The sequence below is a fragment of the Piliocolobus tephrosceles genome, chromosome 3 (assembly GCF_002776525.5).
Source record: "Piliocolobus tephrosceles isolate RC106 chromosome 3, ASM277652v3, whole genome shotgun sequence".
NCBI classification, from domain to species: domain Eukaryota; kingdom Metazoa; phylum Chordata; class Mammalia; order Primates; family Cercopithecidae; genus Piliocolobus; species Piliocolobus tephrosceles.
Window position 1 is genome coordinate 15,434,871 of NC_045436.1, and position 13,267 is coordinate 15,448,137.

The 13,267-nt window shown below is 35.3% G+C and overlaps 1 protein-coding gene across 12 annotated transcripts in view; it reads right to left on the bottom strand.

Annotated features, from left to right (window-relative positions):
* The window catches only part of CEP44 (centrosomal protein 44), a 38,084-nt gene that overhangs the window by 23,985 nt on the left and 832 nt on the right, over window positions 1-13,267 (bottom strand). For 7 of the 12 annotated variants that reach the window (XM_023229221.2, XM_023229214.2, XM_023229226.2 and 4 more), the window contains exon 2: window positions 106-242. In XM_023229221.2, the coding sequence (XP_023084989.2) occupies window positions 106-194 (89 nt within the window). In that variant the 5' untranslated portion in view covers window positions 195-242. Of the gene's footprint in view, window positions 1-105; window positions 243-5,749; window positions 5,769-5,881; window positions 6,022-10,732; window positions 10,811-12,364; window positions 12,506-13,267 lie in introns of those variants that run through there. The other 5 variants (XM_023229204.2, XM_023229244.2, XM_023229234.2 and 2 more) reach the window with 5 other exon arrangements.

The window sequence follows — 13,267 nt, forward strand, 5'->3', positions numbered from 1 at the left end:
TAGGATCCAGGTAAAATCTGATTTTTCTTAGGTAGTCCCCCATGTTAAATATTATCTCAAATCACTAGCAAGAAGAATACAATTAAGTTTGATATTATAGCTTACCCTACACAGTCCACCTCTTCAGGATAATTTAGCAAGCGGAGCACCTGTTCTAGGTTCCGTAAGCTTCTTTTTAAGTCACCTGTTGCCATTATGTAACATCGGATTCAGTTCTAACTCTTGAAAGTCGAATTTTTCACCTAATAATAGAAATCCATGAAATATTGGTTAAGTCTCTGTATTTCTGAAGCTTCTTGATTCTATTTTGTTCATATCTTACCCTAGCTCTTTTTCCCCTATCTTCTTCTCTACTACTCAAGGTCTACTTTGTAACTACTGTGAGTTCCTGAAAATAGGGTGTCTCCTCTACCCTCCTACATGTTTTCCTTCCAAAAAAAAAGTGCCTTATATTCATCTTATTATAAGTATCTTATATGACACTTGCCCAAATAGTTTTTTTTTTAAGCATAAAGCACCGTTTAAGACACATCAACTTGGAATAACATCCATCAGTGACTCTTTTAGATGCTTATAGAGGCTACATAACACAATCAGTAAAAAATGGAGACAAATAAATTTAGCATAGATTTAATCAGAGTCACAGGGCTCTGATCTCACACAGTTGCCAAAATGATACTTTTCCTAAAAACTAAAAGTACATTTTAAAAATGCAGGGTTCACTTGGATAAATATGACAGATTAAACGCATGTTACCTTCCTTTCCATTTTCTAAAGACCACTAAAATGAAAGTAAATAATTTAAAATCATCTATACCCACCAGGACAAAAAGAACTTCAGGAGATTTCACATGACAAAACAGGTATCAACAAAATTTTGGAAAATGAAAAGCAAATGAATAAGGGACAACCAATCTAGCAGAGCAGAGACAGGCCAATCCCATCTGCCTATTTAGGAGGAAACCAACTGAAGCAAGATAGGTTCACAAATCAGGTGCACTTGATGCTTCTGAAAGACAAAGGGGTAAGTCCAGGGGGCTGAAATAAGAATGATTATTTGAAAGTCTACATAAGAAGCAGCTTACCCTAGAATTTATTTTCCCTCTCGTCTCCTATCCCTACACACATAACTTGCTCATCAAGGCAACTACCTCTCACCTTCCCTGGAAAGAGAAAAGAACTTTACATTCTAAAGAAATTGAATCAAAGAGGCACCAAATTTGGAAACATCAGGCAAGGCAAACAATATGGAATGAAATGTTCGAAGGCAGAAAGAAGTATTAATGAAAACACACACAGACACAGAGTAATCAAGTTTCTTCCTATATCTCAGCCGCAAGAAACTGAGACTTATATCCTCCATGACAACAGACTATCAAGTTCTATGCTAGAGAAGGTGGACGGACCTAGAGAAAAAGTATCATCACATTTCTGACATTTGAAGAAAACCCCCATTGAAAAGGGCAGGGTCTTGCCCAATAAACCTGCAGCAAACTCACTCATTGATAAGTCCTAGCCAGGCACCTTTTTTTCTTAGATTCTCACGTTTAAAACTGAATATATGCCCAAAGGTCAATAACTATTAGAGGGAAACTTTCAGTATGAAAAGTATATATAAATACCTTTAACAAAATAAGCAGAGAAGAAAAATTAGTGGAAATAGAGATAATACAGAGAAAAAAATTCAAAATGAAGCTTTCCATTCTCAATGATGAGATTAGAAAAAAAATTAAAACCTAAAACAAGAATCGAAGGATATAAAAAATATGAAGCTTGTGAGAATGCAAAATGAGCCAGAGATTGTTAAAGTGGACCAAAAATAAGATCTAACTACATGTTGTCTATAAGAAATCCATTTTGTTTATAAGATTAAAAGTAAATGGATAGGGAAAAATATACCATGCTAACATTAATTAAGAGAAAGCAGGAACAGTTATATTAATCTCAGACAGCAGACTTTATAATAAGGAAAGTTATTAGGGATAAAGGGGCATTACATAAAGATAAACGACTTAATTCTCCCAAAAAATATGACAATCTTTAATATATATGCACCTGACAACACAACGTCAAGATATATGAAACAAAAACTGACAGAACCACAAGGAGAAATATACAAACCCCTGTTTTAGTTGGAGACTTCAACACTCCTCTATCAAAGATAGATCCAGCAGGCAAAAAATAAAATAAAGTAAAATAAAATAAAATAATAATAATAATAATAAAATCAGCAAGGACAAACAATATCATCTATCAGCTGGATATAATGAATATTTATAGACTACTTCATCAAACAACAATAGAATACATATTCTTCTCAATTTCACATGGAACATCCAAGAGAGACTACCTTTGGGGTCATAAGGCATACCTTATCACATTTTTAAAAAGTAGAAGTCATACAATGTCTGCTTTTAGACCACAATGAATTTAAATAGAAATCAACAATAGAATTTAAAATGATGGCAAAAATAAAAATTTAAATAAGTTTGAGGAGATAATCATAGTTACAAAATGGACGAAAAGATACAAAAGTGGAATAGAAATTATAAGAAAATTAGAGTACCAAACCAAAAGGTTCAACATCTCATGAACATGAGAAAATGAGGGAGGAAATTGTGAAATAATACGAAAACACCTCTCAAGACGGAATGTCATGATTTTCTAGGTTGAAAGAACACAATGAATGATCAAACAAGAAGTGAAACAAAACTCACAGCAAGATATATCACTGTGCCATTTCATAACGTAAACGAGAAGATTTGTAAAACATCCAACAAGGCAAGAAAAGATCACATAGGAAGAATATCAAAACAGCATCAAATTTTCAATAGCAATGTTAGAAGCTAAAGTATAAAGCAACATTATCTTCAAAATCCTGAGAGGAATTACATATAATCTTGAATTCTACACTCAATCAAGGTATCAAATATCACACCCAGCAATGTACTCTAGGTTTGCAGGGGCTTAGTACAACATTCTAAAAATCAATGTAAGCCACATGAGCAGGTCAAAGAAGGTAAATCATGTATTATCAATGGATGTAGAAAAAGTACTTGAAAAAAATCTAACACCCACCCATAATAAAAACTCTCAGCAAACTAGGAATAGAGGGAAACTTCCTCAACTTAAATTGGGAAAATACCTAGAATTCTGAAACAAACAATACAATTTAAAAATAGGCAAAAGATGTTAACAGATATTTCACTAAAGAGGATATATGGAGAAATGCAAATCAAAACCACAATGAGATACCACCTCACACCAGTTAGAATGGCAATCATTAAAAAGTCAGGAAACAACAGGTGTTGGAGAGGATGTGGAGAAATAGGAACACTTTTACACTGTTGGTGGGATTGTAAACTAGTTCAACCATTATGGAAAACAGTATGGCAATTCCTCAAGGATCTAGAACTAGATGTACCATATGACCCAGCCATCCCACTACTGGGTATATACCCAAAGGATTATAAATCATGCTGCTATAAAGACACATGCACACGTATGTTTATTGCGGCACTATTCACAATAGCAAAGACTTGGAATCAACCCAAATGTCCATCAGTGACAGACTGGATTAAGAAATGTGGCACATATACACCATGGAATACTATGCAGCCATAAAAAAGGATGAGTTTGCATCCTTTGTAGGGACATGGATGCAGCTGGAAACCATCATTCTTAGCAAACTATCACAAAAACAGAAAACCAAACACCGCATGTTCTCACTCATAGGTGGGAACTGAACAATGAGATCACTTGGACTCGGGAAGGGGAACATCACACACCGGGGCCTATCATGGGGAGGGGGGAGGAGGGAGGGATTGCATTGGGAGTTATACCTGATATAAATGATGAATTGATGGGTGCTGACGAGTTGATGGGTGCAGCACACCAACATGGCACAAGTATACATATGTAACAAACCTGCACGTTATGCACATGTACCCTAGAACTTAAAGTATAATAAAAAAAAAAAAGAGGATATATGGATTGTAAATAATATGAAAAGTGGCTCAAAATCATTTATCATTAGAGATTTGCAAATTAAACCAAAATACCACTACACACCTATTAGAATGGCCATAAAGCCTACAAAAAAACCAACAGCTAACACCACACTTAAGGCTGAGAAACTGTATACTTCGTCCAAAGACCGGGAATAACACAAGGTCACCACTCCTATTCAACAGTGTTCCAGAAGTCCTAGCTAGTGAAATGAGGCAAGCAAAGGAAATAAAATACCTTAGGAAGAAAGGAATAAAGTGGTCTTCATTTGCAAAAGACATGATTGTTTATGTAGGAAATGCTACAGAATCAACAAAAACCCCTAGAACTAAAAAGTGAGTATAGCAAAGTCACATAATATAAGGTCAATACACAAAAGTCAAATGTTTTCCTATATATTGGCAACAAATGATTAGAATGAAATATAAAACTAAAAACACCATTGTCACAGCACAAAAAACACTTATAAGTCTAACAAAATATGTACTTGATCTGTATGTCACAAACTACAATACTATGAAAGAAATCGAAGAAGGTTTTAGCTAGAAGAGGATAGTGAAACAAGACCTCCCCAGCCCCTGTCCTTTACAGAATCACCAATTTAGCAACCATCTGTGTATAAAAGTGCCCTGAAAGGTCCAAGTAGGAGGGTGTGACATCCTTCTGGAGCCCAAGACTGATAGAAGCCATTTTGAGAAGGCGTGCCCCGGTAGCTGGCATGTGACTACAGATCTGGCTCCAGACCCAGCAGCAGCCTCATCAGCATGTGGGCTTCAACCCACCTGTCCAAGGTCTCACAGGAAGACTTGTTTGTCTGGGAACCCAGAAGGAACCACACCCAAATAAGCCCCAGTAATAGGCCCACAATCTGCAGACCTGATTTTGAACATGTAAGCAGACCCACAACTTGGCTCCACCTAGGTGACTGTGGTTTAGAAGTCAGTCTCATCAGGGACCCAGCAGGAGAAGATCTTTATCTACTGAAATCACTCTGTGAAGTACAGAAGTGGTAACTGCTCCTTCAAATGTACAGACACCAGTGAAAGACTCAAAGGATTATGAGTAAATATAACATGCCAAAGGAAACCAATAATGTTACAGAAACTGACTATAATAAGATGAAGATCCATGAACTGCTTGACGAAGAATTCAAAATAATCATCTTAAAGCTCAGTGAGCTACAAAAACAAAAAAACAAACAAACCCAGATAGAAAATGAAATAAAATCAGGAAAACAATACATGAACAAAATTTTGTTCAATAAAGGAGAAGCATAAAAAAGAACCAAACAGAAATCCTAGAGCTGAAGGATACAATGACTGAACTAAAAAATTCAATAGAAGACTTCAACAGACTCAATCAACTGAAAGAAAGAATCACCAAACTGGAATACTGGTCATATGAAATTATGCAATTAGAGGAAGAAATATAAAGAAGAATAAAAAGTGAAATGAAGTAATACTACGGGACTTATGGTACACCACTAAGTAACTTAATAAAGACATTATAAAAGTTCCAGAAGGCAAAGACAGAGAGAGAGAAAGGGGCAGAAAGCACATTTAGATTATAGCTGAAAACTTCCCAAATCTAGGGATGAAAATGAACATCCAGACCATGAAGCCCAAAAGTTCCCAAACAGGTTGAAGCCAAAGAGGTCTGCACCAATACATACTATAAAGAATTTGTCAAAATTCAAAGACGGAAAAATAATTTTGACAGCAACGACAGAAAAGTAACTTACTTCATGTAATGGAGCCCCCATAAAGGTATTGGTGAATTTCTCAGCAGAACACTTGCAGGCAAGGAGAGAGTGGAATGACATATTCAACATACTGAAAGTAAAAAAAGAAACCTGACAACCAAAAATAATTACCTGAAAAAACTGTCCTTCAAGAAGAAGGAAATAGCCATGAGTGGTGGCTCACACCTGTAATCGCAGCACTTGAGGAGGCCGAGGCAGACAGATTGCTTGAGCTCAGAGACCACCCTGGGAAACATGGTGAAATCCTGTCTCTACAAAAAATACAAAAATTAGCCAGTCATGGTGGTGCATGCCTCTAGTCCCAGCTACTTGGGAGGCTGTAGTGGGAGGTTGGCTTGAGCCCAGGAGGTTGAGGTTGCAATGAGCTGAGATCATGTTACTGCACTCCAGCCTGTGCAACAGAGCCAGACCTGAAAAAAAAAAAAAAAAGAAAAGAAAAAGAAAAAAGAATAAAGAAAACATAAAAACTTTCTCAGATTAAAAAACTCAGGGAGTTTGTCACTTTTAGACATGCTCTAACAAGAAATGCTAACAGGAGTTCTTCAAGTAAACCGAAGATACTAAACCAACAGTATGAAAGCAGATGAAAGTATACATCTCACTGCTGAAAGTAAACATGTAAACAAACACAGAACATTGCAGTACTGAAATGTGTGGCACATAAATCTCATTGAACACTAGTATATAAATTAAAAGACAAAAATAGTATGAATAACTATAACAACCACAGAAATTTGTTAATAGAAACAATAAAGAAGTAAAATCTGAAATCAATTACATATATTGGTGAGGAAGAGTGGGGAGGAATGTAGAGATTCTGAATGTGAATGAAGTTAAGTTGTTACTAGTTTTAAAAAGCCTGCTATAACTGCATAATATTTGATGCAAACCCCATGGTAACCAAAATAAAAAGGAGTAAATCAACAAAAAAGAGAAAAAAGAAATCAAAGCATTCTACCACAATCATCAAATCACAAAGACAACCAACAAGAGAAAACAAGAGAACCAGAAAGCAAATAGAAAACTGAATAAAATGGAAACAACCAAGTACTTAATTATTAAAAATTATTACTTTAAATTTTTAATAATTAAGGGCTCTCAAAAGACATGGAATGGCTGAAATGGATAATAAAAACACCACCCAACTATACGCTATCTACAAGAGACTCTAACATTTAAGGACACACATAGGCTAAAAGTGAAGGGATTAAGAAAGATACTCCATGCAAACTATAACCAAAAGAGAGCAGGGTTGCTATCTATATCTATATCAGACAAAATAGACTTTAAGTCGACAACTGTCAAAAGAGACAAAGAAGGCATTATATAATAGTAAAAGGGTCAATAGAAAGATATAACAACTAAACATACATATGCACCCAACATCAAAGCACCTTAAAATATACAGCAAACACTAATAGATTTGAAGGAAGAAATAGCTATCAATACAATGTAGAAGGAGACTTGGATACATCACTCTCTGTAATGTACAGGTCATCCAGACAGAACGCCAAAAGCAAACATTGATAGAGTTGAAGGAAGAAATAGATATCAATACGATATAGAAGGAGATTTTGATACATCACTGTCTATAATGTACTGGTCATCTGGACAGAATACCAACAAGTAAATCGCAAACTATACAACACTTTAGACCAAACAGACCTAACATGCATATAGAGAATATGAGACCCAACGATAGCAAAATAATCATTCTTCTCAAGAGCACATGAAACATTTTCTATAACTGATCACAGCCTAGGTCACAAAACAAGTCCTAACAAATTTAAGAAGACTAAAAACATTCTAAGGACTTTGATCACGATGGAATAAAACTAGAAATCAATAATAGAAAGAAAATGGGAAAATTCACAAATACAGGGAAATTAAATAACATTATGAAATAATACTGGGTCAAAGAAGAAGTCAAAACAGAAATTATAAAATATCTCAAGACAAACAATAATAAAAACACAGTATACCCAACTATATAGGATGCAGTAAAAGCAGAGTAAGAGAAGTGTTTATAGCAATAAATGGATTAAGAAGAAAGAGGCAGGACATGGCGGCTCACGCCTATAATCCTAGCACTTTGGGGGGCTGAGGCAGGCGGATCATGAGGTCAAGAGATAGGGACCATCCTGGCCAACATGGTGAAACCCCGTCTCTACTAAACATACAAAACTTAGCTGAGCGTGGTGGTGCACACCTGTAGTTCCATCTACTCGGGAGGCTAAGGCAGGAGAATCACTTGAACCCAGAAGGCAGAGGTTGCAGTGAGCCAAGATCATTGTGCCACTGCACTCCAGCCTGGTGACAGAGCGAGACTCTGTCAAAAAAAAAAAAAAAGAAAGAAAAGATATCAATAAACAACCTAACTTTACACCTCAAGGAACTAGAAAAAGAACAAACTAAATCCAAAATTGGCAGAAGGAAGAAAATAATAAACATTAGATCAGAAATAAATGAAATAGAAAATTGAAAAACAATTTCAAAAATTGACAAAACTAAAAGTTCCTCTTTTGAAAAGACAAACTAAATCAGCAAATCTTTGGCTAGACTTTAAAAATAGAAGACTCAAAATTAGAAATCAAAGAGGAGACAACTGATCCCACAGATATAAAAAGTATCATAAGGGACTATCATGAATAATTACATGCCATCAAACTGGACAATCTAAAAAAAATAGATAAATTCCTAGAAAACTATAACTTACCAAGACTGAATCAAGAAGAAATAGAATGCCTGAATAGACAATAACAAAAAAGGAGATTGAAGGAATAATCAAAAATTCCCACAAAGAAAAGCCAAGAGCCAGACACCTTCTAGCAAACATTTAAAGAAAAATTAATACAAAACCTTCTTAAATATATCTTTAAAAAAAAAAAGAAGAGTGAACAGTTCCAAAGACATTCTGAGGCTTGCATCACCCTGACACCAAAGCCAGACAAAGACACTACAAGAAAACTACAGTCTAATATATTTGATGAATATAGATGCAAAAATCCTCAACAAAATGTTAGCAAACAAAACACAACAGCACACTAAAAGAATCATATACCATGACCAAGTGGGATTTTTCTTTGTGATATAAGGATGGTTCAACACATGACAACCAACCAATGTGATATACTGCATTAATAGAATGAAGGATAAAACTCACATGGGCATCTCCACAGATGCAGAAAAAGCACTTCACAAAATTAGATACTCTCTCATGATAAAAACTTTCAATAAATTCGGTATGGAAGAACCTTATAGCAAATTAGGTAAAGGAAGAACAAAATAAAGTCCATTTATGAGAAGCCCACAGCTAACATACTTAAAGGTAAAAAACTGAAAGCTTTCCCCATAAGATCAGGAACAAGGCAAGGAGAGGCTACTTTAGCCTCTCCTATTCAGTGTAGTATTTTTAAGTTCTAGCCAGAATAACTAGGTAAGACAAAGAAATTAAAAACATCCAAATCAAAGAGAAGAGGTAAAATGATTTACCTGTTTGCAGATGACATGATCTTATATGTAGAAAACCTTAGGGACCCCAACAAAAATGTGAGAATAAACAAATTTGGCTTTAAAAAAGAAGGAAATCCTGCCATTTGCAACAACATGGATGAACCTGAAGGATGTTGTGCTAAGTGAAATAAGCTAAACACAAAAAGACAAATATTGTATTATCTCAATATATGTGAAATCTAAAATAGTCAAATACAAGCAGAGAATAGAATGGTGTTTGCAAGGGAATTTGGGGAGAACAAAATGAGGAGCTGTTGTTCAAAGGGTACAAAGCTTCAGTTATACAAAATAAACAAGATCTGGAGGTACAACCCAGTGTCTGCGATTAGCAATATTGCATTCTTAAAATTTTGCTAAGAAGTTAGATCTAATGTTAAGTGCTCTTATCACAAAAGGTGAAAAAAAGATGGATAGAAGGAAACTTTTCAAGGTGTTGGCATTGATTTCTTATAGTAATAATAGTTGGATGGTTTTACCATATCTACTTATCTCCAAACAGAAATTGTATACATTAAATGTCTATAGCTTTCTGTATGTCAATCAGACCTCAATAAACAGGTTAAAAAATGAAGCAGCGCCAGATCCCTGCACATACACCTCTAAAAATAGTCCCTTTGTATATAAAGCAACCCAAATTTTCCCCTTCTGAGTGTGTTATCTACTTAAAGGCCTGGACTACAGAATCCAAGTTTTCACTTTTCACCCAAAGTTTTCCCTTCTCACACACAGAATTTTGTCCTTCAGTGAGCAGATGCAAGAAGAGAATTTCAGAAATTACCTTTAAATACTACATTCTTATCTATACCTGGTGTTACCAGCTCTACCTAATTCATTTCATCTTCTTTCTTCTCAAGAAATTATAGAAACAGAAAGGTTAAATTACTGTAAAACACTTGAAAACATATTGTCAGCACAAAATAATTATAATTATCCTTTAATAAATTGCACCTTCTGAACAATTTTTGTCACTTTTTGATCTTCGTGTATTAATAAGTTAATACATGTAAATCATAACCAGAAGGGAAAATCAAAACATTCCATCTACCAAGTAATGATGAAAAATAGAATGTGTGTGATTTAGTTAATTTAAAATATTATGGAAAGCAACAAATAACAGAAATGGTATCTGTGATAAATTTCCTGGACCTGGACAAGGATGTTTGGTGATATCTCAAGCTCTTCAAAACCTTTGCACATGCCATTTCTTCAAGCTTGAAGAGATACAGAGCAACTCCTTCCCTCTCCCATTCTCCATCTGGCTAATACCCCTTGGCATCCTGCTTAAATGTCACAACCTCAAATAAGTCTTAGATCCCAAACTAATTAATCCTCCTCATTAATTTTCTCTAATAGACCCAGTTCTTTTCCTTCTTCGTACTTATCATAATAAAGAACCAAAATCTGTGCCTAGGGACCAAAAGAGCACTCTACCTGAAAAGCAACACTCACCCTTGTCATTTCTCAGCTTTATTTCAGAATGAGCTGGGTTACTACCTGGGGTCCCAAAACGACCTATATCCCAATGGCCTAGAAGCAGAAGGAATACACTCATTCCCACTCTTGATGCTGATTCTTCACTTTAATTTAAAGCAACCACCATTGTCACTCAAGATGTTTTGCAGTCATCGGTCCCAAACTCCTGCTGGTTGGCCAAGTAGAAAAGGTGAACAGGGAAAAAAGGGCAAGAAATTCAAAATATCTACGCCTTTCACAGAAAGAGTAAATTGGTACAATTATTTTGGAAAACTTATTGGCGATATCTACTAAAAGCTGACATATATAGGGTCTATGAAACAGGAATATGACTCTGAAGAATGTACACAACAGAAAAACATATACGTGAACCAAAAGATTTGAATGAACTGAGACTTTAAACAAAATGATTCATTTTTTAAAAACTACCCCAAAAGTAATAGCATGGAGTTTATTTCTAAATGACTAAATTTCTTGCATGGAGTGGGGCTTTCATTAGATTTTCAAAGGAGATTTTTCCCAAAGAAGAGGCATAAGTAGGTATATAAAGGATTAAGAACCTTTGCTAGAAGGAGATAGGCTTCTGAACTATAAAAGTCTAGTCAGCCAGTAAGGTGAAACTCAGTAAGTTACATAAAAACATCTACCACAACTGTCCATGGACACTTCATAGAAGAAAAGCAATACATAACAATACCTTGAGTAATGAACCCTTTGAAAATGAAGCTCCCTTAAAATGAAGTCATTACATAAAATGAAAACAGAACAATTCATAAATCAGGTGAAGCTGGGTTAGCGTTTTCCTTCAATTCGCATTCCCCAGCTGTCCAGGATACAAATCATCCCTTTACACACCTTTTCTCTATCTTTAAATAAGGACAGGTAAAAAGGCTAGCAATTTACAAAATCCTAAATTTAGTAAGCTTCCTACTTTAAGCCCCTAGCCCCTCATTTCCATAGCTATTTCCCCAGGGTAGAGCAACTGCTCCCTCTCTTTATGAACCTTTCTGTTTCTAGTCAGTTCTCCTTTACCAACATGGTAGGGAAGAGCTTATTGAATATACTTTTACAGACTTGTGCATGCACATTTTAGTCACTATTTTTCAGCCAATCAATTACTTCAACTAAACATTTACATTTTTAGTCGGAGATAATTTTAGGTAGCGTCAAATGGGAGATAACTAGAAAAAAGAGAGTCATCCTGAAATCACATTATACAAAACACTGGCTAAGAAGGTAAATCCTCTTTAGTATCCTTTAGGATGACTGAGGGTGGATGGACACACGGAAGTCTAAAAGAGATTTCCCAAGATCAGCCTTGACTTTCCTGAAAAACACAAAGTGAGGACTATTCTGGCCTTAACTGCAAAAAATGTATTCTTGGATTTTGCCACTGGCCAATATAGTAGGTCTGAGCTTCTTTCAGGTTCCAGACCCATCTATGTTAACACAATTCTTCTAGGGATACCTTCTTCTCATTATGACACTGTGTAACTTTAACGTAAATTCTATGTCTTTCCAGACTTCCTTTAGTCCTTCCAGATGAATATTCCATTTTCCCAGTGCAAGTAATTTTGTTTTATGCAACACTTTATGATATTTTCTCACCTTTCCTTTTTCTGACATCTTGGGAAACATTTCAGTGTCTCTTACATGATTTTTACCTCTGGTAATGAAATTTCTGACAACAAAGTGTGTCTCTCTTTAGTACCAGCAGAATAAATATTTTGAAGAGTAATACAAGTAGAGCTTGTGAAGGAGGTAAGTGATAGGAGACAGAAAAATAAAGGGATTTAAAACTGGGATTATTACAGAATAAAATTACAGCTACTGCTCTACATTCTCTTAAAGGGTTTTACTAAGTCTATTATAAAATTCAAAAGTCCTAAAAACAAGACATTAAAAGAAGCCAATCTATTATGTACATTTTAACACCTTACTTTCATTAATGAAAAATACTTTTAAAAATTTAACATTTTCAACTTACAGCACTGATCAAAGGAAAACTGAGGAAAAAAGGAGATACCACTCAGCTTGCAGCATAGATTCAATAATAAAGCTCTCAATATCCCTTTTTAGCTTCTTTCCTTGTCTACGAGTCAGATCTGCGCAACTGAACTTGTGGGAGAGGTTGTGAAAATGGTGTACTCTAGCAGTTTAAGATTTTCAACATCTCTCAATCTCATTGTTGTTAGAGGTCGTTAAAACAGTGCCTCCCAATAGAATGTCACTGGACCAGAGTGATTTTTGTTTAGAATGAAGCAACTACAATGACTTTATTAATAGTCATTGGCTAAGAGTTTGTGACATAGCACATAACGCTCGATATTATCTAAAAACACGTATCAAAAACAGAAAAGATGAGAAAAAAAGTTTATGAAACTGCAAAAGATACTAGGGAAATAATTCTCTAAGAGATAGGAGAGAGGTCACAGAAAGGCAAAGCACTGAGAAAGCTGGGTGGGAGTGGGGAGGAGTAAGAGACAAGTAAAGAGTTCAATGGGACTGCTG